General features: G+C 38.3%; 1 protein-coding gene across 1 annotated transcript in view; it reads left to right on the forward strand.

The window, feature by feature from the left end:
* SPG11 (SPG11 vesicle trafficking associated, spatacsin) overlaps positions 1-25,536 on the forward strand; it is a 61,687-nt gene that overhangs the window by 14,114 nt on the left and 22,037 nt on the right. The window contains exons 10-27 of the mRNA XM_034784103.1: positions 1,066-1,244; positions 1,477-1,653; positions 3,680-3,751; positions 4,266-4,393; positions 7,216-7,394; positions 7,957-8,167; positions 8,686-8,889; positions 10,101-10,207; positions 10,854-10,999; positions 13,052-13,213; positions 15,074-15,140; positions 16,489-16,654; positions 19,225-19,430; positions 20,213-20,321; positions 20,880-21,039; positions 23,214-23,486; positions 23,754-23,954; positions 24,291-24,398. Coding sequence (XP_034639994.1) covers positions 1,066-1,244; positions 1,477-1,653; positions 3,680-3,751; positions 4,266-4,393; positions 7,216-7,394; positions 7,957-8,167; positions 8,686-8,889; positions 10,101-10,207; positions 10,854-10,999; positions 13,052-13,213; positions 15,074-15,140; positions 16,489-16,654; positions 19,225-19,430; positions 20,213-20,321; positions 20,880-21,039; positions 23,214-23,486; positions 23,754-23,954; positions 24,291-24,398 — 2,855 coding nt within the window. The remainder of the gene's footprint in view (positions 1-1,065; positions 1,245-1,476; positions 1,654-3,679; positions 3,752-4,265; positions 4,394-7,215; positions 7,395-7,956; positions 8,168-8,685; positions 8,890-10,100; positions 10,208-10,853; positions 11,000-13,051; positions 13,214-15,073; positions 15,141-16,488; positions 16,655-19,224; positions 19,431-20,212; positions 20,322-20,879; positions 21,040-23,213; positions 23,487-23,753; positions 23,955-24,290; positions 24,399-25,536) is intronic.

Here is a 25,536-nt window from a genome sequence, read left to right on the forward strand (position 1 = left end):
CCGCCCCTCTCCGGAGCGGCTGCCCCAAGCACCTGCTTGGTAAGCTGGTGCCTGGAGCTGGCCCTGGTTGGCGGGACCCCAGAAAGAGAGAGGTTGAGAACCCTGGACCAACACATTGGCTCACTCTCCCTTCTCCTGAGGCTGAGCTCCTGTCTCGAGTGCTTAGTAGTCCATGCCAGCCGGGGGAAAAGAGATTATAACCTAGAAACTGAACTCCGATCTCGTGCAGTAGTGCACAGAGCCACGGGGAGGCCATGACAGTCATTGTAACATGTTATGCACTATAAGTAAGGCTGTGAGTCTTTCACGGAAATCACCGTGACCTCTGCAGCGGCCGGTGCAGCTGACCCTGCGGGAGAAGCCAGCCGCTCCAGCTGCCGCTCGGACAGCCCCAGGCAGCTGGTCCTAGGCTCTGCTGTCCCAGAGCAGTGGTCTAGGAGCAGCAGCGGCGTCCTGGGTCTCCCCCTGCCTGGAGCAGCGGCAGGGCCCCGGGCCGCCCCCCAAGAGCAGCAGCGTGGCCCCAGGCCACCTCCCCGCCAGGAACAGCAGCGTCCGCTAGAGTTCACCCCACCCCAGAGCAGCAGCAGCAGCGTCCGCTGGAGCTCCCCGCCCCCCAGCACCTAAGATTTAGTTATGGGTATTTATAGTACAAGTCATGGACAGGTCAGGGGCCATGACTTTTTGTTTATTGCCTGTGACCTATCGATGAATTTACTAACAATACTCATGACTAAATTGTAGCCTTAACTTTAAGTAGCACTTGAATGTTATATTAAAATGTTCGTATATTTTAAAGGTAACTTTTATAAATAAGAGTTGGTTGAATACTGTATAACTTTAATGTCAAAAATTAGGGCTCTGATCCTGCAGTCAAATCAATGCAGGTGGGCCTTTGTGGAGCACCACTGATATCATGGGCTTGCCCACACAGGTTGGGGTCTCTGTTTGTACCAATGTGCTTTGTGATCATTGAGATCAGAGATAAATGCTAAACTTTAATGAGCTATAAGGGTTAGTGCTGTAGTGTTCATTTTTATTAAAGTGGCCCATTGTTGTCCCCTACAGAACTCGATGAGTGCTTGCAGAAATGTGTGGATATTTTAACTACCTACATTATTGAACTTAGAACGTTTATGATAAAGTTTCCTCGAAAGCAGAGAAATCTCATAAATATAAGATGTGATTTTGATGAAGACATTCCCAGAACAGAACAAAGCCAAATGTGGGAAACGCTCACTCCGGAGGTAAAAACAAATAATCAGTTTGGGGATATTAAATTCCCATGAAATGTATTAAAGGAAATGATCAGCATGGAGTTATCTTCCAACTACTGACAAAATAAGCAAAAATTAAATAAACTTGGGTTATATTTGCTCAAAACAAAGAGCGCAAGGATCATAAGCAGCGTAGCCTGCAATCTCTATTGGAGAACAGATCTGTAGAAATTTTTTTGTTTTCTTTCTTTTTTTCTTGTAGCAAGTTATTTTTGAGGCCATTTTAAACAACAGAATACCAGAGGCTCAGACATTCTTCCGAGTGAATCAGAACCCTGCACAGAGTCTTCAAGAGCTGATTCAAATAGGTTTTGAACTTGTTTATGACAGTCTTCTAAAGGGCAATGTCAAAGAGGCCTCAGAACTCCTAAGGAATATGGTGAGTGGTGTGTGATTACAATATTGATAAATCTGAAAGAATTTCCTTATGGCTAAAAAACAAACAAATGTACATTAGAAGTGGGTTTTTTCTTAGCTTCCCACAGCTGTTATGATTACACAAAACTTACTTTGAATATTAAATAGTCTAATGAACATTATTTGTAGGAAAAATTATCCACTAACAGTCCTTCAAAACTCTTATGTAATATGCTGTGAATGTATTATGGCAGATATAATGGTTAGGAAAGAATATAAAGACAATTCTTTCAACTGAATAATGAGGAGTTGTTAATAGCTTCTTAAATACAGTTAACCTAGCTTTCTGCCTGCAGTGTTTAGATACAGTATGCTGCTGCTAGGTTTGTATAGAAGAGAAGTAAAATGTTTTTCTTTATATTTTCCTTGCTCTTTCAGTGTCTGTTTTGTCTGAGTAAAAACAAACAAACAAACAAAAAAAACCCCTAGACCTTCAAGTCTAAAATGCATCTACAAAGAAGTGAAAGTTGCCAGTGTAATAACTTTTTTCAGTCTGGATGTCATAGCAAGAAGCTGGGTAGAACTCTCCTGGCAGAAGAGGGAAAGGAAGCAGCTTTACTGGTTTCCTTGTGGGTTTTTAGTCGTAGAGCCCCTAAAAGACTTTCTAGAGAAGTGAAATGCATAAGAACTCTTCGGAGGGACAGACATTCAGCAAGCTAAAGCACTTCAGGAATGGGATTAGAGAGTGTTCTCATAGGAGATGACTTTGTCCCAGTGCAATTTAATCATTTTTACATTATCTAGGTATCTTCATGGTCTTTCTGCTGCACAGCTTCTCTTCTCATTCAAGACTAACATTTAATGACACTCCATCTGTGGAATTCAGAGGTGGTCCACTATTGTTAATTTTTATTTTATCTGATCTAAAATATATAAAAAATTCGAAATGAAGTAGTTTCAAAACAGAAAACTAAAACATTCTGTTTCAACCTTATCGAAAAGCATTGTTTAGATTTTTTTCTCCCCAAGTAAAATTTTGTCAAAATAATATGTTCCCGCAGAAGTCTTTGATAGACGTATTGACATTTTTCAACAGAATGTTTCTCACATTATTCTTACATTATAATGCGCTTGCTTTAAATGGGAGGATCTTCCATTTCTACCTATTATTCTACTATAATAATTATAACTCTGCTTATCCTTTCCCCCCTACTTCTGTGATTCATTGCTTGCTACTTTTCATTAGTGATGAATAAGGATAGAAGTTGTGCAGCAGAATAAAAATGTTTGTTACCAGATAATTTTCTTCGTTAGCAACTTTTCTCTTCATTCTACTTGTCACCCCCTGCCCTCCCGTATTCTGGGAAATGATTGGAATATAATTTGTAACCAATTAAAGTTTTTCTCTAAAGGGAGACTTATTTAGACATGTAATTGCTTTAAGTTTAATTAATAGATCAAGGTTTTGTCATAATAATAATCAATTGGTGGAGGGTTCTCCACCTTTGGAAGAACTTTTCTCATGGCCTGAGATGAAGAGTAGGGTTTAGCCCTGATGTCTCCAGCACCAACAGTGGCCTGCCTCCGAATTCCACAGGGGGGTGTGTGTGTGTGTGTGTGGGGGGGCATTACCCATTAGTGATTAGTGAGAGAAACTGCTAACAGAATATTATGGCATAAAAACTTTCTCTACTTATTGCCTTATGTTTTGAGTTCAGTATACCCATGCTTAGTATACATAGGGGCGTGCATTTTCTGGACTTGAACACTAACAGCTGGCTATAAATTTTATATCCAAAGGGATTAGAGAGATCAAACAGGCCCCAGGGCATTTGCAGTACTTCTGTTGGCTATATGCAGACTAGGGGAATGGAAGTACTGAATTCTCTCTTCTGATCTGTGGAGGGAAATATTATGATGCACATATTGAAGATGCTGTGCTTATGAAAGAAAATATGTGCTCTGTCTTGAGTGATGAAAACTACTTCTACATATAGAATTTGTATTACACTGTGTGATCTGTAATGGAAATCTGATTTTTTTTATAGGGTTTTGATGTGAAAGAGCAGTTGCACAAGATATGTTTCTACACTATTGATAAAAACATACGTAACTTGTTGGTAAGTGGAGAAAAGGCTTTTCTGACTTACATTATCAGTTGCACAGAACAGTTAACCTTTTGTACATCTGTATGTAGAATACACACTCTTTGCTATTCCAAAACCCATCTGATACAAACTCTATTGTGCCTCCTGCAACCAGGCATTTGTCTTAGATTTGTCATTGCCTTTTTTTTTTTTTTAGCCATCTGCAGTTGAAGTTAAAATTGGTTGAAGTGACAGGTTATCCTGTCCCAGGTGTATTTCTTGCATGACTTTATACACACGATGAAATTCTGACCCTACTGAAGTTGCTGTCAAAACTCTCATACTGACTTCAGTAGGGCCAGGATTTCACCCATAGTCTGTTGCACACTGCACTCACAGATCCTCGGGTTCCTTCCCCTGGATCACTTCTGTCTTAATGTTTTATAATCAAAGAAGTCAGCAAAAACATTACATTCTTTTTTATGTCATGACAATAATTTGTGAAATATATTTGTGATCAAAGGTAGTATTTTAATTTTACTCAAAGGTGAAAGTGTTGCAAGAAGAAAACTATTTTTCTGAAAAAGAGAAGACAGTGATAGACTTCGTGCATCAGGTTGAAAACTTTTATTCAGGATTCTTCCAAGACAATAAAGTGATTCAGCCTCTTTCCAGGTAACATGGTTTAATTGCCTTTTTATCTTAAGTGAACAACATCGATGCAGTTTTTAATATGCTAAGAACAATGGCAATCTGAGACGTGTATTCTATAGGTTTTGCTGTGCTAACAAATGTGGACTTTTGTAATTCGCCAACTACAGTGTCATGGGGTTCCTGTTACATAGTGTGAAGTGTTTTTAAGAGATCTGGAAGCTGATTATTTTCTTCATGGACAGGACACTTGTTATCCTGAACTTAGTGTAAAATCTTTGCAGACTACTCTCGGTCTATTATTAGTCTTAGAAGGAGACAATTTTTTTAATGGGCAAATATCAGTAAATGTTGATTTTGCTGTATACACAAACCAACAAAAAATATTTCCATCGATCATAATAGAAATTTACAGATAAGCTGCATTTTCTTTCTTTGCCTGAGAACTTCTTAGAGTCACAATCCAGTGATTTAGACTTTGGAATTAGGCTTGTTACAAATGGACTAGCAAGCGAATAGTAAAAATAGGTACGATTTGTTGATTTAAGGATACTTACTGTGGATATTGTGACGTGATGTTGACCGTTTGTATTTTTAGTGGTTCATAAAGCTTTTTTTGAATCTCAGCATCTACTGTCATTAAATAATTGTCTGGCTCCTCCATAGCTTTTGGTAACTGTGAAAATTTAAATTAATAAAAATCTAAAAAAAGTCCCTTAAATATATAAACATTGATATTATCTGTCAATTATTTAAAAAAAAAATCTGCCAGGCCTACTTCTTACTGCCAAATTAGTGGCGGCCTTTTTATGTCACCACTACTGTAAATAAAACAGTGGCTTATGCTGCTAGTGGCGGGGAAAAAGAAAAAAGACTAATGCGATCCTTAGATGCATAAATGGGAATCTCGAGTAGGAGTAGAGAGATTAATTGACCTCTGTTTGGCACTGGTGTGACCACTGCTGAGTCCAGTTCTGGTGTCAACAATTCAAGAAGGATGTTGATAAACTGTAGAGAATTCAGAGAGGAGCCACGAGAACAATTAAATAATTAGAAAACCTGCCTTATAATGATCAAGGTCTGTTTAGCTTAAAGATCGGGTTAAGGGATGAGTACTTACATGGAGAAAAAATATTTGAAAATGAACTTTTAGGTCCAGCAGACAAAGATATAACATGATCTAATGGCTAGAAGTGGAAGCTAAACAAATTGAGTAGAAACAAGGTGTACATTTTTAACAATGAGGGTAATCAACCATTGGAACAATTTACCCAGGGTCATAGAGGATTCTGCATCACCAGCAATTTTTCAATTAAGAATTGGATGTTTTCCTAAAAGATCTGCTCTATGGATCATTTGGGGGAAGTTCTATGGCCTATCTTATGCAGGAGGCCAAATTAGATGATCGCAGTGATCTCTTCTGGCCTTGGGATCTATGAAATTTATACTATTGATAAACTAGGTATATGAAACCAAACTAATGACATGTTAAGGCCTACTGCATGCATTGCTTACATTATGGTATTTCTTTATTCATTGCTTGAGGCACAATAGATGGCAGTTAATTTAAAAAAAAGTGTTTTGGCTTTTGGTTATTTTACTTCTGTGGGTAACTACCATGTGGAACAATCCTGCACTGGCAGAGAGATGAGCTCAGTGACTTAATAGGACTCTTCCATTGTTAACCTCTAATGAGAGTTCTGTAAGCTGTAACATTCGGTGAATGTCTTTGTGTGTTGCAAAACATTTATCCATCTATGTCTTGTACTAAAACCAATGGTTCTGCCGTTACCTGTAATACTGCTGTTTGCAGCACTCACGGGAGAGGTGCGGCACCAGCCAGTACAGACTAAGGCGCTCTACCAATGTTGGAATCACATGGTGAACCCTTTACTAGAGCTAGTGCAGTGTGAATAACTGACTTTTCAGTTAGCTGGCAGTTCTGAAAAAGATTTTTTTTTAAATTATTCAGTTCAGGATGAACCAAAACTACATTTCTGGCAAATTGAAAGAGTCAGAAAAATAAAACTTAATTTTTGGGTTGAACAAAATATTTTGAGCATTTTTAAGAAAAGCAAAGGCCATGAAGAGCTAGATTTACAAACCTGAGGCGGTGGTAGTGCTTGTGCCCGTGTGTAATTGTTAGCCCAGTGGTTAAGGCATTTACCTGGGAAGTGGGAAACCCAGATCTGAATCCCTGCTCTGGAGCAGGGACTTGACACCAGGTCTCCCCATCTCAGGTGAGAGCCCTAATCATTGGGCTTATAGAATCATCCTCACTCTGCCCCAAAAATGACTATTCAAGTATTTTATGAAAAAGTAGAACATTATGGGGTTCACAATCTGGTTCTTAATTTTTATCTTCTCTCATGATAGTTCCTTAATGGTAGGCTGGAACACACATTCCCTAAATATTAGTGTTGCTGTTCAGGTGAATCATTTTTGTTTCAACGCTATGAGTGTTCTATAATATTGCAAACCACAGAACTTTGAAATGAGAACACGCTAAGAGGCTTTATTAATATCATATTCATTATAAAGCACGCTTATTACAGTGCCTGTGATCTCAGTTCAGTTTTTACAGCATTGAATATTTACTACTGTGCCTAGCAATTAAGTAGCTCCCCCCCCCCCCATTACATTCATTTGTTCTGAAGCTACTAGTACATTATAAGCATTCCCCAAATCTTTTTTGAAGATACAGATCTTGTTGGTATCCCTTGTAAAGCACCACTAACAATTATAAATAACAAAGAGTTAATGAATTTGTTAAATGTATCAATATTGTGAACTACAGTTTGTAAGAAGTTTAGTAAAACATCTTAATGGGTAAATATTTCTGCCAGTTTCAGGAATTGGAAAAAAGAACAAGATCTGTCCAGTCACACAGCTGTTTTGGATACATTCTTGACTTGTGACAAACCGCAGATTCACAACAGGGAGCACAGAATTATGTTAAACTGGGGTCAGTGGTGGGATCAGCATATTCAGGAAATGATTCTTCTTCCCAAAAGATCACATGAAGGCAAGTATTCCAGGCCGAAGGAGTTGAAGAAATTAAACATTGAAAACTAAAGGTGCCTTTGTAGCATTGAATTGCATTTGGGCTGGTGGAGCATAGATGTGGTGAGTTCAGGATGAGCAAAAGGGAGGCTCAGAGTCAGGTTAACTTTATTTTCGCAGTTCCAGTGTGAGGAAAGGTTAATTTGTGTTTTGGGAGAAAAAACTCAGATAAATTGTGAAATTCGTCTGAACCAGCCTTCAGAATGTGGGCAAGAAAATCAGTCTACCCTCTGATGCTTTGGGGAATAGAGGAAAGAGGCTAGCTAAAAAGGACTTCTCAAAAGAATTTATTAGATTGTGAATGACTTGCATGATGTTTTTTGTTCCAGAAAACTTCTTATATTGGAGCATTTTGTTTTTCCACCATAAAGTTCTAACTAGTTATGACAGTGTATTTAATTTAGCATTGTAGTAGCAAAGGAAGAAACCTTGTATCCATTCACAAGATGTACATATGCGACTATAAAGGGATTCACTGTTCTCTAAAGTTGTGTGTGTGTGGTTTTCTTTTTTTTTAAACACAGAATTCAAGTCCTGTAATCCTGAGGTTCTTTGGATGTATCTGACATCCCAGCATGATTGGCTTAACATTTGCTCATGGATTGAAGAATCCCAGCCACATAGTCATACCTCATTTCAACAGGCTAACTGGCCTTCTCTGACACCAGATATTATTGACCAAAATACATTATGCAGCAGCTATATGAGAAATGAAATATTAGACAAGTTGGCTAGGTATGTGTCCTTACTGTGTTAATACTAAGTTTATCTTTTCTGGAGAGCCAGAATCTGATGGAGAAATGTATGTGTGTAAAATCGTAGATATACATTTAATTTTAATGATGTGGTATTTTTATTTAAATAGATTTAATCATTTACGAAGTGTGGGCTCAGTCCAGGATTCTTCGCATGCCCAAAACTCCCACTAAATGTAATAGAAGTCTTAGAAGCATAAGAAAATGCACGATCGGCCCTTAGCTATCATGCACAACAGTTTCTACTACCTATTTTAGCTGCCAGAAATCCATAAATGTAATATTTCTTTCTCTTCCACTTTTTCACAGTGAACTCCATCAGTTAAACTAATATATAGTGCATCGTAAAGAAATGTACTTTTGCATGTTATGTTCACTTCTGCAGTAAAATAATTCAGTGTCAGCAGAAGATCTCTTATTTAGCCATTCAGTGAAGACATCTTCAGCTGAGACAACTGCTTTTAAATTAAAGTGTGTGGTTTCTCTTTTTCTTGCTAGAAATGGAATTTTTGTCCCATCTGAACAAGAAGACTTTGAACTCCTCCTCCTAAGATTGATCCACATTGGAGGAGTGATGCAAAATCCACATCCTGTTCCAAAATACAGTACTGCGAGTGGTTTAGATTTCCATGCCCATTTCATCCTGTATTGTTTAGAACGTAGTCTGCAGCATCTGCTGTACACATATTTAGACTATTACAGGTACAAGTACTTGGATTTATTCATCAGTATAAAAAAAGTGTTTTATATGCAGATCTTTATAAACATGGAAACTGGTAAAATACAAGCTTAAATAGTTGATGAGAATTTTCCAGTGCAACTTAGGTCCTCGCTGTTTGGGAAGGACTGTTTAAAGGTGGTTAGAGTCAGTACAGTGGTGACTCGGTGAAAAGTTTGGAGAGCGAGAGATACTGAGCTTTGTCCCGTAACTAGCACTGTAACGGCTTGCTGTTGTAATTGCAGGTTTGGCTCTCAAATGTAATCCGGAGTTTAACACTGAGCTCAGACTATCACTTCTTGAGTTCCTCTTGCCATCTGATGTTAGTTTCCTTTGTGTCATCCTTGATGGCAACTGTTTTCAAACCATTTGGGATTTAAGGGGAAGCATTATAATTGTGACCATTTGAAACAGAGCAATGATTTAAATAATTTGATCTTAATAGTGAGTTAGTGCTATTTATTTATTTATTTATTTATTTATTTTATTATAAACAACAGCCGGTCTGGATCAGACTCAGGTATGGCCAAACTCTTGACACACGTTGGCTGCTAAATTCATTGCAAGATTACATCTAAATCAGAACTAGTTAAGGCTGTGGAAGAAGAGAAAATGTATTTGCTTTAAGAACGATTCCCTGCTCCCCGCCCCTCTGGCTAAGGAGTAAATAGTAGTTTGAAGCAGATCGTATTTGTTGAGATTACTGTTCTATCCTGTCCTAGCAGAATGAAAATTCCCCAGCAGTCATTGCTAGGATACGTCCACTCTTTGGTCTGGGAGGTGTAACTCTCATCTACTTAGTGCTCTAAAAATAATGTAGTCACAGTGGCACGAGCAGTGAGAGCTGCTCCAAATAAGCACCTGGGACAGGCATGTCTTGGGGCAGCGAGCCCTTTCTGCTGCTCGTGTCACTGTGGCTACAGTCTGTTCTCAGTGTGCCCGCTCACTCAGAGCTCAGCAGGTATGTCTCCTCAAGCTGGGAATTACACTCCTGCTCTGAGTCTAGACGTATCCATGGAGGGAATGGTGGGTAAAACAAGTGAGTGAGTCCGTAAGTTTAGTTCTTTTAGAAATGCCTGTCCCATAGAGTGCAACATAGTAACTGTTTAGAGGAGAGGACGGTGATTGTACATTGCTGCTTTTTATGAATGCATTTTATATTTTCATTATGCTACTGTTCTTGCCTTGTTTTCAGTTTAACTCCTTCGAATTGTCCTATTCTGGATAAAAAGGAATTGCATGAGGCTCACCCCTGGTTTGAATTTCTAGTGCAGTGTCGAGGGGTTGCCAGTAACCCAAGAGGTAGGATCCCAACTTTCATTCATTGCACGTTCTTTGGATGAACTTACCCTGTGTGCTGTCAGCTGGAGGCAGCGATGATTGCCTTAGTTAGTAAAAGTCTGAACAGAAACAGCACACACAGCAATACATTTACAGCTAACGCCTCCTCTGGGTTTTCTGGCATGTGCTGGCTTATCAATGTCTTCGATGATATGGTCCCCTCAGCAGGATGGTTTTTAATCAATGTCCCTGAAAGACAAAGGGACTTGTGCTCTTAAGTCATTTAGATACTTTGGAAATCCCATTCACCTTTTACAGGGCCAAGCATATCATCATTGCTTAACAAATTAATAACTCTTGAATGAAGCTTGCATTTATTATTTCAGAAAATATGTACACTATAGGATAAAGAATTGCTTTGAAATGCATTGTAAAAATATGGGACCTGATTCCCATCCTCTTTCTATAGGCTGAATTCCTATTTAAGTTCAATAGGAACATTGTCAATACATTGGAGGGGTTTTAGGATCCTGTCTGCCCATCTATATAGTGTGCCATCTGCATGAGTTTAATAAAGTACTTTTTCTTAATCCTGAATCAGTTTTAAAATATGAATCATTTAATTGTTTTTTCGGAGAAGAAAAATCTCACTTTTCTCTTTTTCCAGATCCAAAGATGATATTTCAGGCTAGTCTTGCAAATGCTCAGATCTTGATTCCTAGTAATCAAGCTAGCGTGAGCAGCATGCTGTTGGAAGGACATACACTTTTAGCACTTGCAACCACAATGTGTGCACCCGGCGGTATAGATCAGGTACTTAATATATAAAAAATGTCAGCTATTTCTGGAAACTTACTCCTGTAACTAGGAGCTGAAAGCCCGTGCTGTCACAGGGGTGTAATTCGTAAAGTCACGTGTGTTTAAAATAAAAAAAAAAAAAAGGCTGAAAATGGTTGAGAACTTAAAAAGTTGGGGATGGTAACAGACTGCAAATCCCAGTGATGATTGAACAGGTAATGTTCTAAACAAAGAGCTCTCCGCCAGGCTTGTAGCTGTTTCCATTGCTTCATTTCCATAGGCTTCAGAGTGATGATTGGGGTTATTGTGTGTGCAGGCTGTGTTGTGTGGGTAGTTGTTGATTTGTGTGTGGGTTGAGTTGTGCTGGGACAGTTGTGTGGGTGGCAAATCAGGGATGTATGCTGTGGTAAGGGGCTATGTCTAGGGTTATTGCATATGCTGCTGTGTTGTATTGTTGTGCTAGATCTCTGCTGATTTGTGTGGGTGGCAGTTGGGCACACAGACGGGCTGAGTAATCCACTATCCGCACAGTCTCCCTCACAACCAATGAAATTGTTGCATGCAAATTAGATGTAGCGTAAGGTAATTGGTTGAGTTATCTCTAATATCACAATAGTCTAGGACTCCTGGCATGGCGTAGATACCTGTCTTACTGTATCTGTATAACTTGCGGGTGTAATTTGTAAAATCAAAATGAGAACTTAATTTGGACAGTAACAGACCACAAATCCAAGTGATAATATAAAAAAAAAAATAATAATATATTGAGATATCCCTATCTCATAGAGCTGGAAGGGACCTTGAAAGGTCATAGAGTCCAGCCCCCTGCCTTCACTAGCAGGACCAAGTACTGATTTTTGCCCCAAATCCCAAAGTGGCCCCCTCAAGGATTGAACTCACAACCCTGGGTTTAGCAGGCCAATGCTCAAACCCCTGAGCTGTGTGAGCTTTCACAGAACCCAGTGATATTCTGAACAGAAAGGTCTCAACCATGCTTGTAACTGCTTCTGTTCTGTCACACTGACTCAGACATTTCGGCTTCAGAGTGACACGGGTGTGATAATCCTGGTCTCTTTTTACATAGATTATGAAAACAAAATGGGATGTTGTCTCAACTCAATACAAAGAAATACACAAATGCAATCACATAACTTCCTTTCATAGAGATGAGAGTATTCCTTTGGAGTAGTATGTTTGACTAAATAATGAAAAATTGATTAAAGGTTACTCTAAGTTTCAACATAATGCTACTGATGAGTATAATGCCTTTTTTTAAGTGGTCATGTTTCAGGTGTAGATAACAATGAAGTACAGAAGCCATTAGGATTGGCTCTTAGGGTGGTAGAATGTGTTTTTATATTTTTTTCCTATATATTTTTTTTAAAGGTAGCTGTAGTTAATAGATATTGACAGGGTTATTTTCCACACTTATACTTTTGTCATAGAAAAGTTTGTTGTACATGTCAAAATATGTGCCCTTTGTTTCACTTAGTCAAAACCTCTGACTTTGTACCACAAAGTCTGTGCTCTGATTAAATGGTTAGTGGGAATATGTGTGACTTAGCTGGTATGGTATTTTGCTCTGAATAGGTGGGATTCCGCTTCCACTTTTCAATTGTTTGTCAAGTTATGAATCATGGCACGTAACAGAAAATATTGTGCTTATTGGTTTATTGTTTTGTAAAGACTTAAAATATAAGCATGTTTAATATCTTTTTATTAAATATACTGCTTCATGTTTCAGATGTGACTTCATTTAATACAAACAGTTTAGTTGTTTGTGTATAATAGTGCAGTGATTGCTGAAAGTGGTGTTTTTAGAATAATTCTCAGGGATATCCTTGGATATTTTTCTGGACTGTAAATCATGAAAGTTTTGCAACAAATTCAACATCTAGTGCCCTGTCTTGCATTTCTTGAACACCCAATATATTTCTATTGATTTGAGGTAGATAAGGTAGTTTGGGGTCTTCAGTTTCAGGTGTACAAAGAATGCAGGATCGTGCCCATGTACAGTAACTTTTTTTTATTAGTGAAATGTTCTGTTCTTATTTCCTCTCAATCTAGGTTCTTCAGAATGAAGATACTGAAAAGCCTCTGAAGAAGGTGGATCCACAGCTGTTAAAAATGGCATTGACTCCTTACCCCAAACTCAAAGCTGCTCTCTTTCCACAGAACACTTCACATGGAATTTTGCCACCTGATATCTCACTCTACCATCTTATGCAGGTATATATAATGCAGCGTAAATTAAGCTGCATAGCAAAGTGAGCATAAGAATTTCAGAGAAGTTCCATTTTGAGCAACAGACAGTTTGAAAGTATGTGTTCCCATCTCAATTTATTACAAGTGTGAAGGAGTGACTTGCTGGCTGGTGCACCCCCTCATGACTAGGTGTGGCATAGCAGGTGCTTCTCCTGTTATGCCCCCTGCTGATGGGTGCTCCATTCTTGCAGTGGTCTGCTTCTTCTTGTGACTCGTCCCTCCAGACAGGTCCAGTCCTATCGCATCTGGGTAACAAGAGTCCCACAAAACAGTAGTCCACTGTCTGTACACCAGGTCTTCAGCCCAGCTCTGGGCTCAGTGGTCCTTATGCTTTTTATCTCCAGAGGCTTTCACCACATTTTTCAATGGTCGGTAAAGTAACCCAGGCCTTCCCTTTTCTCTAGGTTCCAGGCTCAGCTTCCTCATACTCCATGGTAGCTCCCTGAACTACTGAGCCTGTCTCTAGGCCCTTTTCCTCAGCCCCTTCCTGAGATCACTCCTCCACAGGTTATTCGCCCCTTCCCAGACTCTGCAGAGCCCTTTCTGGCTCTTGTACTGAGTGATGCCTCCTAGGACTTTTACTCTGGAGGCCCAGCTCCTGTCTGCCTCTCACAAGGGTGTGTGTGTGTGTGTGTGTGTGTGTCTTTCCTCTGTAAACCCGACTCCCTGGCATCTGCCCTTTTGTTAAGGCTTACTACTGGAGTTTGCTCCTCCCCTGTAGGTTCCCAGTGCCTCTCCTGGCCCTTTGCCTCAGGAGAGGATCTCAAGGCCTACTCTCCCCCGACTTCCTGTCTCCCAGCTCCCTCTCACTGCTCTGAGCTGCTCCCTATATGAACAACATCTACTTCCTCCTTAACTGCATCTGATAATGAATTGGTTCTTGTGCCACCAAGTGGGCTAATTGAACCCCCCGGCTCCTGTTATCCCTTTCGCTGCCAGCGTGGAGTATACACTTCATCAGAACAAAAATTATGAAACTTGTATTAAAGCATCCCTATTGTAATTTTATAGATACTTTTAAAATGTTGTATGTAAAGGCTCAAACCCGATCATTTATGGACAAAGTCTCGACTACTCTTCAATATCTCCTAGGCTGGCCTGCTTTCACAAATGACCATAGAATAATATATTGTTATATTTTACTCCTTGCAAATCCTGGGACTGACACTAAAGTTTTAGGCCAAGATTTTAGACAGTGGGTGCCTGAAGTTAAGCACCTGAATCTATATTTAGGCACCTAAATAAGCAGCCTGATTTTTCACATATGCTGCAACCCCAGACTCCAATGAGAACTGGCAGTTCTAGGATTATGTTATTAGTGGTTTCAATAGGCAGGTTATCAACTATGACTGAAAATGAGTTATTTTTTAAATTAAGTGGGGGAGGAAGGAGGTTGAGACCTAGATTGAAAGGATGGGTGAAAATGGAGGGACCCCATACAGACAGTCATATGAAAGCTCCTTGTTGGTAGATCTCCGTGGTGTAAGTTAGGTGGGTGATGAGATGACCCCCTAATAGCTGGGAATAGTCTACTGGACTAGTAACTACTAGAAAAGTATTAGCCGCACTAAGGCTACCATTCAGCAAAGCAATGCTTTCCCACTTAAGTGTGTGCTTAAAGTTGCAGTCACAATCAGGTCTCACATGAGTTGAAAATACGGGTTTCTCAGAAAGAGTTGCCCAAGATATTTGTTACTGCAGCATGAGCAAGCACTTCACTAACAACTGTTGTAGATACCTGATGTGTATTTTTGTTCTAGTTGGCTTTAAAATCATAGTGCTTTGAACAGTTTCTCTGAATATATTTTGTTTTTAATTTTTCAGTCATTAGCGCCTTTTGATCCCACTAAATTATTTGGCTGGCAGTCGTCAAATACTCTTGCCATAGCAGGTAATTAATTTTAAAATGTAAAATATTTGTGTTTAGGCTGCGAACTTTGAATGAAGTACTTTTCAGTGGATGTCACAATTTCCCCCTTGCTGGGCACACACCTTGTTCAACCCCGGTTCTCTGAGGTGCTAGGACAACCCTCTAACTTTCCTCTCGGGACACTTGCCTGTGAATATCCTGGCTGCTTTCCCTAATTCTGTTTTGAAGGTCTTCCGGAGCTCTTCAGAACCCACCAATTGACTACACCTCTGACCCTGGGTTTCAAAAACCACTAAACTTTTATTTGACCAGAGTAAACATAACATAATCAGAACAATAGCTTTCAGCGACCTTCTGCAGGGCTGCTGGAACAATTTGTATAGTGGCGGTGCTGAGAGTCATTGAACCGAACTGTAAACCCTGTGATGTGATGGAAACCACTTCAAGCCAGGGAGTGCAGCAGCACCCCCAGCACCCCTAGTTCCAGCACCTTTGACCTTCTACTTCTTATTCCCAGAGGGAATGCCTAGACTTATAAGAGCCCAGCAGTGCTTCCCTCCCAGAACACAGTCTAGCTATCCAACCCCCTGTGTGATCCTGCTCCCTCCCTCTCTGCTCAGGAGCCAAATGATGACCCATCAAATTTAAAACCCCCGAAGTTCTGAACATGCAGTTGGGGTGAAGCTTCCATCCAGGAGTCTGAGACTTTGTGTCTCTGTGCACCAGTGATATGTGCTCTTTTGGTCTTCAACAACATACCACTATAACAACACTTAACAATGTTGGTTGACAACATTTACCCTACAACAACATCTCATATCATGCCATTTCAAGTTAATATATTCCTTTCTCCACAATAGAATTGCCCAATAAATTACTCTTTTCAATAGGTATTCCTTTGTATAAAAAGATTTCTTATATTTTTCTAAAGGTTTTGTTTTAAAATGGTTGTTTACAATGGTGTTATTGGGTTTGGCTACAACACTTAGTTTCTGCAAGATAGAATGGGGAATATCTGAATATTAGTGGAGCTTTTTCCACAAGAAATGTTTTATAAGACAATAATCTTTACAAATCTTCTGTGAATTAGATAAGTAATATGATCCCTCTGACAGCGAGAGCCTCCTTGTCTCAGTTTACTTAAGTGACCTGCCCATGGCAATTTAAATAGAAGTCAGTGTCAGAGTTCCAGTTGTACTGGAACCAGAATTAGAATTTGAGTGGTACTGGGAAGTTTAATAATTTAAAGCAGAGCCAGTGTGGTAGTTGGTTTCCTCTTCCATAGAAGTTGTTGAGTAGCTGAAAGATAGCTCCCAATTTTTAAATCAGACGTTTATGCAATTAAGAAACACTGTGACATTCTTTCCAGACATCTCAAGTGACCTCCCTCATTTCTCGTCCCCTGATTTGGTAAACAAGTATGCCATAATGGAACGACTGGATTTTTCCTACTACTTGCACCATGGACGCCCATCATTTGCTTTTGGCACCTTTTTGGTCCAGCAATTAGCAAAGAGCAAATCCCCAAAGCAGCTGTGAGTATTTAAAAAGTAATAGTTGCCATGTGACTGTATAGAGGCATGCTAGGAAAAAATTAAAATGAGAAGCAGGAATGTCCTGCTAGAAATACTCGCAGCTTTCTATTTTGAAATGTCATTTATTTTGCATCACATCTAGATGTTCACTACAAAAATCATTTTAAAAACAAAAAAAGTAAAGAATGGTGAAAATGAAAAGTATAGATTAAGTAGTTGGATGGTGGAGTTTTAGGCCCAAAGAAGTTGATTTTTGAAAATTGCTTTATGTAAGTAAATTGGGATACAGAGTGTTTGTATGAGTTAGTATACAAGGGGTGGAATATAGAAAGGATTGCCTTTGGTTAATAGGTTGTTGGGTGTGTAATTAATATATAAAGTCTACTCTTGGAAACAAAGGGCATTTAGTTTCTTCATACATATGCCAAGTCTGTTTTACCTGAGTGGAGTACTCATGTTAATGATTGCAGGATTGGGCCTAGACTTGAAAATTAATATTAGATAAAGGGAAAATGCCTGTTATTTTTTTCTTTCCTTATCCATTCCTTCACTAACTGTATTAATTTCCATTTCCCTATTTAAACTAAAGAAAATGTAAATCAAGTGTAAATTTAATCTCGCTTTTAATTTATAGAAGTTATTTAGCTAAATACACCTCTACCCCGATATAACGCTGTCCTTGGGAGCCAAAAGATCTTACCGTGTTATAGGTGAAACCATGTTATATCAAACTTGCTTTGATCCGCCGGAGTGCGCAGCCCCCCCCAGCCGGAGCGCTGCTTTACCGCATTCTATCCGAATTCGTGTTATATCGGGTCGCATTATTTCGGGGTGGAGGTGTATAAAATGCAATCCCAGAATCTGACATACAAATAAGAAATCAGTCTTAAAGTACATTAACCAAAACAATAGGAAAAGTTGCTTTTTTTCATCTTCAGTGTGTGTGTGTGTGTGTGTGTGTGTGTGTGTGTGTGTGTGTATATATATATATGGCATTTTATTTGTATTAATTAGTGTGAAAATGTCACCATCAATCTGAAATCTAATAAACTTCAAAAAGTTAAAAGTAGTTACACTTAGTACACCTGCCTTTGGGTCTCCATCTTCTGTTGCTGTGTGAAACATAAGCAAAAAGGTAACTTCACTGACTATATGAGAGAAACAGTGAAAATGTCTATAAGGGAATTGCTGCCAACTGTACAAACTAAACACTTTGGGGAAATAGATTATTTCTTCTCTGATCTCTTTAGTATAGTAATTTTCAGTGTTGCTTGTAACATCAGTAGGTTATTAAACATCATCAGACAGAAGTGTGTCTAATTTGACTGTGTCACTTTTAGTGTGGATGGGGTTTTGATAATGTATAAACATTCATATATTCACTCACTTTTTATGGTACAAGGATCTGGAGCTGTTTTCTCCTAGTGCCTGAACTGAAAGAGCAACATTACTGGGAGACTGTTCAAAGAAGGGACATCTTTTCTCTATACAGAGAATGTACTTTTATGCTGGAGTTCAGGTCATTTTTCAAGAAGAAAACCCTGCCTGAGGTTGATAGCAATGTAATGCTATTCATTCCTAACTTTGACTGCACAAATTTAATTTATGTAAATAAAGGAAAGCTCATCCCATGACAAGTGTTTACTTTACTACCAACCTGCTGGTGTAGAAAGTTTTTCTAGAGAGTTAAAGCTTTCAAGTACTAATATTTAAATCATACATTTTTCTGTGCTCTTGGTAATTCCAGTCCTGTGAAAGACTATAGCATTTGACTCCCTGTTCACTGTTGGAAAGTATTGCGGTCACTCCATTTGCTAAATTATAACATCAAAGTAATTATGTTGTTACATTTCACCTGGGCAAAGCCAAAGAGGCATTAATGTGGGGTCTTTAAATAGATGGTGAGATTTTTCTTATAGTCCTATAGCCTCCAAGTATCCTACATTATTATGCTAATTACTATGGTAATTTATATGCACATAAGTACATACATGAGTTTCTGTAAGTATATATGTGCATATATATTACCATAGTAATGACCATAAGATACTTGGAGGCTACAGGACTACAAGAAAAATCTCACCCCCTTATCTGTCAACCCACCCACACTCTGTAGGTAACAAATGAAACTTTTATCACTCAGTATTTGAAATAAAGTACATTCCAAATATTCAGTGGGAGTATTAAGGTGCCATTCTGAGTATTCCCTGGTTGCATTGTCACTAATAACATTGCCTAGATATCAGAATCATTTTTCTAAATTATGGAATCATTTTCTTTAGCTTCAAGGTTTTATAAAAGCTTATTGAAACAAATTGCAAATTCTGGCCCAATTTTAAGGTATGTCCATTTAACATTTTTCATGTGGGATGTTTTATTCTCTTTCCTATGTTCAGGTCCACATTTGCCCAAGGCAGTTAACGTATTTCCAGCACAATTAAACTTATTCCAAATTCAGTTGATGGTATTTTTCAGCAATTGTAGGTATTAGTTTATATTGTAAATTACTGTGTTTTGAAATTTCAGTCATAATTTCTATTGAATTGATTTTAACATTTCCTTTGTTTTAGGATTCAGCAAGCAGGGAATGAAGCCTACGCTCTAGCTCTTTCTTTCTTTTATATACCGTCGATAGGAGCAGCATGTATTTGTTTTCTAGAGTTACTTGGCCTTGACAGCCTTAAACTTCGGGTTGATATTAAAGTTGCAAATATAATTTGGAACGTCAAGTCTAGAAATGAAGAGTCTCAACACAATTTAATAAGAGAATCCATGGGTAGAGTATACTTTTGCATATTTTATCATTATTGAGCAGTATAAATCGCTATCAGAGGATGAAGGCAGTTATGTGCCCAGCCTGAATAATGTCCAAGGAGTGTAGGAGGAGCCCCCCTCCTTTAAGGGGTCAAGAGCTTTGCCATTCTTACATACCCATTTTTCACTAATCTGCGGAGGGGTAATCCCATGGTTAATCCAGACTCAGCCTACTGATAAAATAGTAAAGGGTCTGTGTGCCAAAGGGGCGGCTGGAACTGGAATAGTCTACATGACTCACATGCAACACATTGGTGTCAATCTGCTACCCAAAGGCATAGAGTAAGCGCTCTTCCAAAAATGGTAGTCAGTTTTTGTTTAATATTGTAACGTAACAAGATGATTAGAAGAAAAATGCCAAATTCCTCCTCCCTTGCTGCATTCATTCTGTAAACTACATAGAAATTAGATATTTGCACTTGACAGTGAGAATTTTTCTAGGAAGAACTTAAATTAAGAAAATTACATTTTTAACTAGGGTTCCATGTGATGTAGCTTTTGTCTCCAGTTAGGAAACCTAACTAGTTTTCTGGTTTGTTTAGCTTTTGTGTGATAAAGCTCTTTAAAGTATGTTTATTTAAATATAGGGCACATTTTTCAAAAGTGCCTGAGTTAGGAGCCTAACTCACATTTTCAAAAGTGATGTAGGCACTTAGGAGAGTTTACCTCAGCACTTTTGAAAAATTTCCTTACTATAATGTGAAAACTGAGCCCCAGTAATATTATTTTAATTTTTTTAAATAGTTGAAAAGCTAACTAAATTGGTGGATGGTGAAAAAACAGCAGCAGCAGAAGTGCTTATCTCCTTGGAAGAAGCTTTTTGGGATAAAATCGAACATCAAGAAATAAAGAAGTGAGTGAACTACGCTTTTAATGCTCTTTATACCGGCCAACTGATATAAAGCACTGAATTTTACCCTCTATGTGGTCAGGCATTATCCATGTGTCATAGAGACAGCTACTTTGCATGGCAGGTACAGTAAACAAAACCTATGAGCAACAAGCGTTTCCACATGTTGGAGGTAAGAAATGAATATATCGAATACCATAGGCAGTAGTCCTCCATCAGCACTCATAATAAGGAAGGGAAGCTAGTGCATAATGTTGACTGTGTTACCTTTACTGCACTACTGGGACTTCCTGAACTAGGAGCAAAGAGTGATCTGGAATTCCTTGCAAGGGCAAAACGGTTATGAAAACTGGGAATTTGGATGGGCAAAGAATGTAGGGTTAGGCCCCCCAAGCTCAAATCTGATCCAGTCCCTGCTGAAGTTGCAGGAAGGGAATCTTGATTCGTTACAATTGGAAGACCTGCCTGCATCTGTAGCTGTTAAATACGGACAATTACTATTTAAATAATTAAAAGTGGACACATTTTTTTTTTAGTTAAAATTCTTTCATTTCTATACAGAACGTCCAGTGACTCTAGAAGACAGTGGTCTTTGGTGATGCAGTTCTGTAAGCTCCATGATATCAAACTGAGTACATCTTACCTAAAGGAATGTGCTAGATCCAACGACTGGCTGCAGTTTATCATCCAGACCCAGATGTACAGCTACCAAATAGATGAGGTGAGCGACTATGTTTAGTTTAAAAACGACAAGAGACATTTTAAACAACAAGCATTGTAATTGGAATAGTCTTTGTTGTTAAGATTTTTTTTAAAGCACATCTTTCTTTAAAGAAACAACATCAAATTTAAATCTAGTCAGTTTAATGATGTTAGAAATTTTTTGCAGGCTCTTAAATTGCCCATGAATCTCCCTATCATTTCTTTTTTTTTTTTTTTTTAGTCACATTTTCTTGTTTTTTGCATAATATTTTTCTCTGTCCTTCTTGTTGCTATGTGAAAAGTTGACACAAAAAGGAGCAGCAGGCTTTACAGCAGAAGCAGTAAGGACTGTACACAAAGAACTGTCAAATGCACATGAATAAATCGGTAAAATAGAAGTTTTTAGTCTAGTCTTTTAATTATATTAACATGAGGCGTTAATTTCTATCAGTAGTAGGTACAGCTGAACCTCAGCGTTACAAACACCAGAGTTACGAACTGACCAGTCAACCACACACCTCATTTGGAATCAGAAGTACACAATCAGGCAACAGCAGAGACCCCAAACAAAGCAAATGCAGAACAGTGCTGTGTTAAACGTAAACTACTAAAAAAATAAAGGGAAAGTTTAAAAAAAAAAAAGATTTGACAAGGCAAGGAAACAGTTTCTGTGCTTTTCATTTAAACTAGGATGGTTAAAAACAGCATTTTTCTTCTGCACAGTAAAGTTTCAAAACTGCATTAAGTCAATATTCAGTTGTAAACTTTTGGAAGAAACTTTTTGAACATTTCAGAGTTCGAACCACCTCCATTCTCAAGGGAACTCTGAGGTTCTACTGTATAACATTTTCAGACAGAAGTGACTTAATTTGAGTGTCCTTTGAGGTGAGCTGGATTCATAAATACCTGTCCAAATGGGACTTAATTCTGTTTTAATTTTACTTATGGCTATGGTATGTACATCCTGGATTTTTAGGTTTAGTTCATTTTTAAAAATTAAATGTTTCAGTTACTATTTCTGTATTGGAGATATGTTAATATTTGCAGCAGTCTCATTTGTATTAATAAAATAAATATTTTGTTTCACATATAGAATGATTAGTTAATGGTATTGTTGGGGTGCAAATATTTATGCTGTAATAATATTATGTGTTTTGGGAGAGTTTCATAAGTCTTCCACTTTTATTGTGCAACATAATCTTTAAAAATACTTGATCTAGGTAAAGTCTTGTACAAGTAGGTGATCATTCATTAAATGGGACTAAAAAAAGTCAGGCTTAGAATTTGTATTTATTAAGCTAAAAAGCTTCTCCAGAAGACCAGAGTCTCCCTTCTAAGAAACAGCTGTGAGCTGCAAATACACTTCAATTATGGACTAGTTTAAAATAAAATCAAGGTTTTAAAATATATTCACACACCCAATTTAACTATCTCTTGTATAATCAGCATAGTAACTGGGAAGGTTAAATTGACATAGCCAGAACTTCTGAAATATTCATAAATATATTTGCAATTTTTACTGTATGTAGAAGACACATACTTAGAGTAGAATTTTTCAGTCTTGTTACACTATGTACATTATACAGCGTTGCTGTGATCATCTTTGGCAGCCCACTTGTATAATAAGAACCGTGGTAGGTCACTTCCATTGAAATTGGTGAGATTTGAACAAACATATCTGGCACAATCGGCCCCTAAGGTATCCTTTCACAAATACTAGCATATTGTCTCTTATGCAAACAATTCTAGGCTGGAATTTTCAAAGAAGCCTAAGAGAGCTAGGCTCTCAAATCCTGTTGCCAGTGGGGAGCTTAATTTAGGCTTCTTTGAAAATCCTACCCTGAATGTTTTCAGAGTAGAAAAATATAAGTAAGTGTGCATTCACCTGCAAATAAACCTCAGGTAGCAACTTACTGAAAAATTCCTTTCTATGATATACCGTCTATGCCAGGGATGTCATTGGGGCTGAAAATGAGTGTATGTTTTATGGAAAGGGAGGAATTTCAATATTTTATTGTGATACTGTGCATTTCTAGAACACTTTCATCTGTAGATCTCCAGAAATATATCTTGTAAAATCAGGTTGATAAAGTGTCTTCTGTGTTTACTTTTATTTCATGTACACAATAGCTCCTCCACCCCCCGTTGCTCTCGGAAAGTTTTCTACATGTAACTGCCTTTGATCTTTTCTAGGTCATTTCCATTCTTCAAGATTTCACTCCCATTTTGCAAGATCATTTGATGCTGGCCTTTGAGAACTTGCAGCGCTCTCGCTCTGATACAGGAAGTCATCATAACAACACCACCAGTCCACTCAGGACTGAACACAGGCAGAGCGAACATACAAGTGATCTCTTTCAAATTCTGTTGTGCTGTCAAGAAAGTCCTAACCCTGGGTGCTACCTTTTGGCTGAAGGAGTGAGGCACCATGCTCCCTTCTTGAGTGTCTTAGCAGCCTGTTTTCAGGTAAGAATTATTCAAAAGTATTTCTCTTTTAGAGGTGTGATGCAATACAAGGAAAAATCTACACATCTGGAGACAATTCAGAAAATTATTTCACATACCTATGTCAGAGGGGAAATATATACGTTGTATAACCAAGTATTCCCCAATTATCAAAATAATTTGATTAGTATGAACCATCATGACACATTTCATGTGGTGTATGACAGCTCTCTAGCTAGATTACTAAGCAATAAGAGAATGTCTCTGACTTTTTTGTCCATTTGGCAGGATGCCAACATTATTCACTGTCTCTGTGTTTGGATAATTACCTCTGTGGATAATGTTACTGCTGCTGAAGCAACAAACCATATTCAAGGCTCAGTAGAAAATCATGAATGGGATCTTCATGACCTTTCTACCATCTGGAAGATGTTTTTAAGAAGACAAAAAAGTAAAACTCTCATGAATGGTTTCCAGCTCTTTCTTAAGGTAATGATTTACTTAGGTATTTTTAGACTATATTTTTTTCTGTGTGTTTAGATCTCCTGTACTAGAGAGTCTCTTATTTGCCTAGAGGAGGCTTTCCACCCTGTCTTTCAAGTTATTTTCAAGCTAATCCACTTTGCTATTCAGCCCTATGAGAAAATATTAGACTTGGAAAATAAACAGTTACAAACTTGCAAATAATTTGTCAGGTTTATATACCTTTTTGTAAACAACAAACCAAGACAACCATTGTTCTTACACTGATTGATACAAACTTTCCATTTATTAGACAAATGTACTTTCAGTGGAGTTTTGTAACCTTTTTGCTTATCTTTAAAGGATTCCCCTTTATTACATATGCTGGAAATGTATGAACTATGCATGGACTACAAAAAATACAATGAAGCCAAAACCAAACTCCACAACTTCCAGACAAGTCTTGCAAATGTAAGCAGATGTTCTGTGAATGTCTTTGCTTAGATGTCATCATATTACAGTTTGATGTTTTCTGATGCCATAGGCTAAAACAAAAAAATAGGAGTCTGCTTAACATAATTCAGGAGATGATTTTGGAGTAATAGGTGTCCAACAACTCCTCCATCATTTCCACTTGGTGGAAAACCTGAATTTTGGAGTGAAAAGGAGCCAGTTGCTTGAATAAACTACATGCACTTCTAAATCAGTACATTTTAATTATTTAGGGCCAGATTGTGATACCCTAATTCACAAGTAGTAGTATCTTATTCCATGTGCAATCCCGTTGACTTCAGTGGGATTATATGATCGTTCTTAGGGTGCCCAGGACTGAGAGTTACCTTGTTACCCGCCTGCCTCCAGTAAGAGGGAGACCTGCTTGCGCTTAAGTGGCTGTCACCTCCCTGATACCTCCAGCCTGTTAATTACCCTAGCAACCTGGTCTGGCTTATGTCAAGCCTTACTTTGCCTTGCAGGTTAACAGTACTCACAGTAATACCAGGTCTGCTGTCCCCAAGTGAACAGTGCAGACACCTGCTTGAATGATTCAACTCAAGATTGTCTCCTTGTAAAATACCACAGCACTGAGACATATTTATAGTGAAAACAATCATAAGTTTATTATGAAAGATCAAGATTTTAGAGCTAATGATAAGGATAATGGAAACAGAAGAGTTATGTATAAAACAAAATCATAACAAGATTCCTGGAAGCTAAATTTAACAGGCTAACCTTCAGTCTAAATAAGTTTATCTCAACCAAAATATCCTTAACAGCATTTCAACCAAGCCTAGTTGAGATCCTATTTTCCTTAATGTAATTGCACTGCCGGATTACTTCCTAGCTGCAGGATAAATGGGTGTCTTCCTGGCCTTCCCCCTATATTTCCCAAAGTTCATGGTCTGTACTTCAGAGTCAGGATGACCCCCACCCCCTCGCAGTTTATTCTCTGGTGTGCTGGTTTCCCATCCCCCACTGACTTTGTATGTAAATGACTCCCTATTGTGTTAATTTACCATGCTTAATTTACATACGGACTGATAGAGACAGGTGAGTAAACATCCATTGTCAGGCAGAAAACTATTTGTCAAGTCTGCCTTTATACAGACTT

This window comes from Trachemys scripta, chromosome 10 (assembly GCF_013100865.1).
Source record: "Trachemys scripta elegans isolate TJP31775 chromosome 10, CAS_Tse_1.0, whole genome shotgun sequence".
In the NCBI taxonomy this organism is placed as follows: Eukaryota; Metazoa; Chordata; order Testudines; family Emydidae; genus Trachemys; species Trachemys scripta.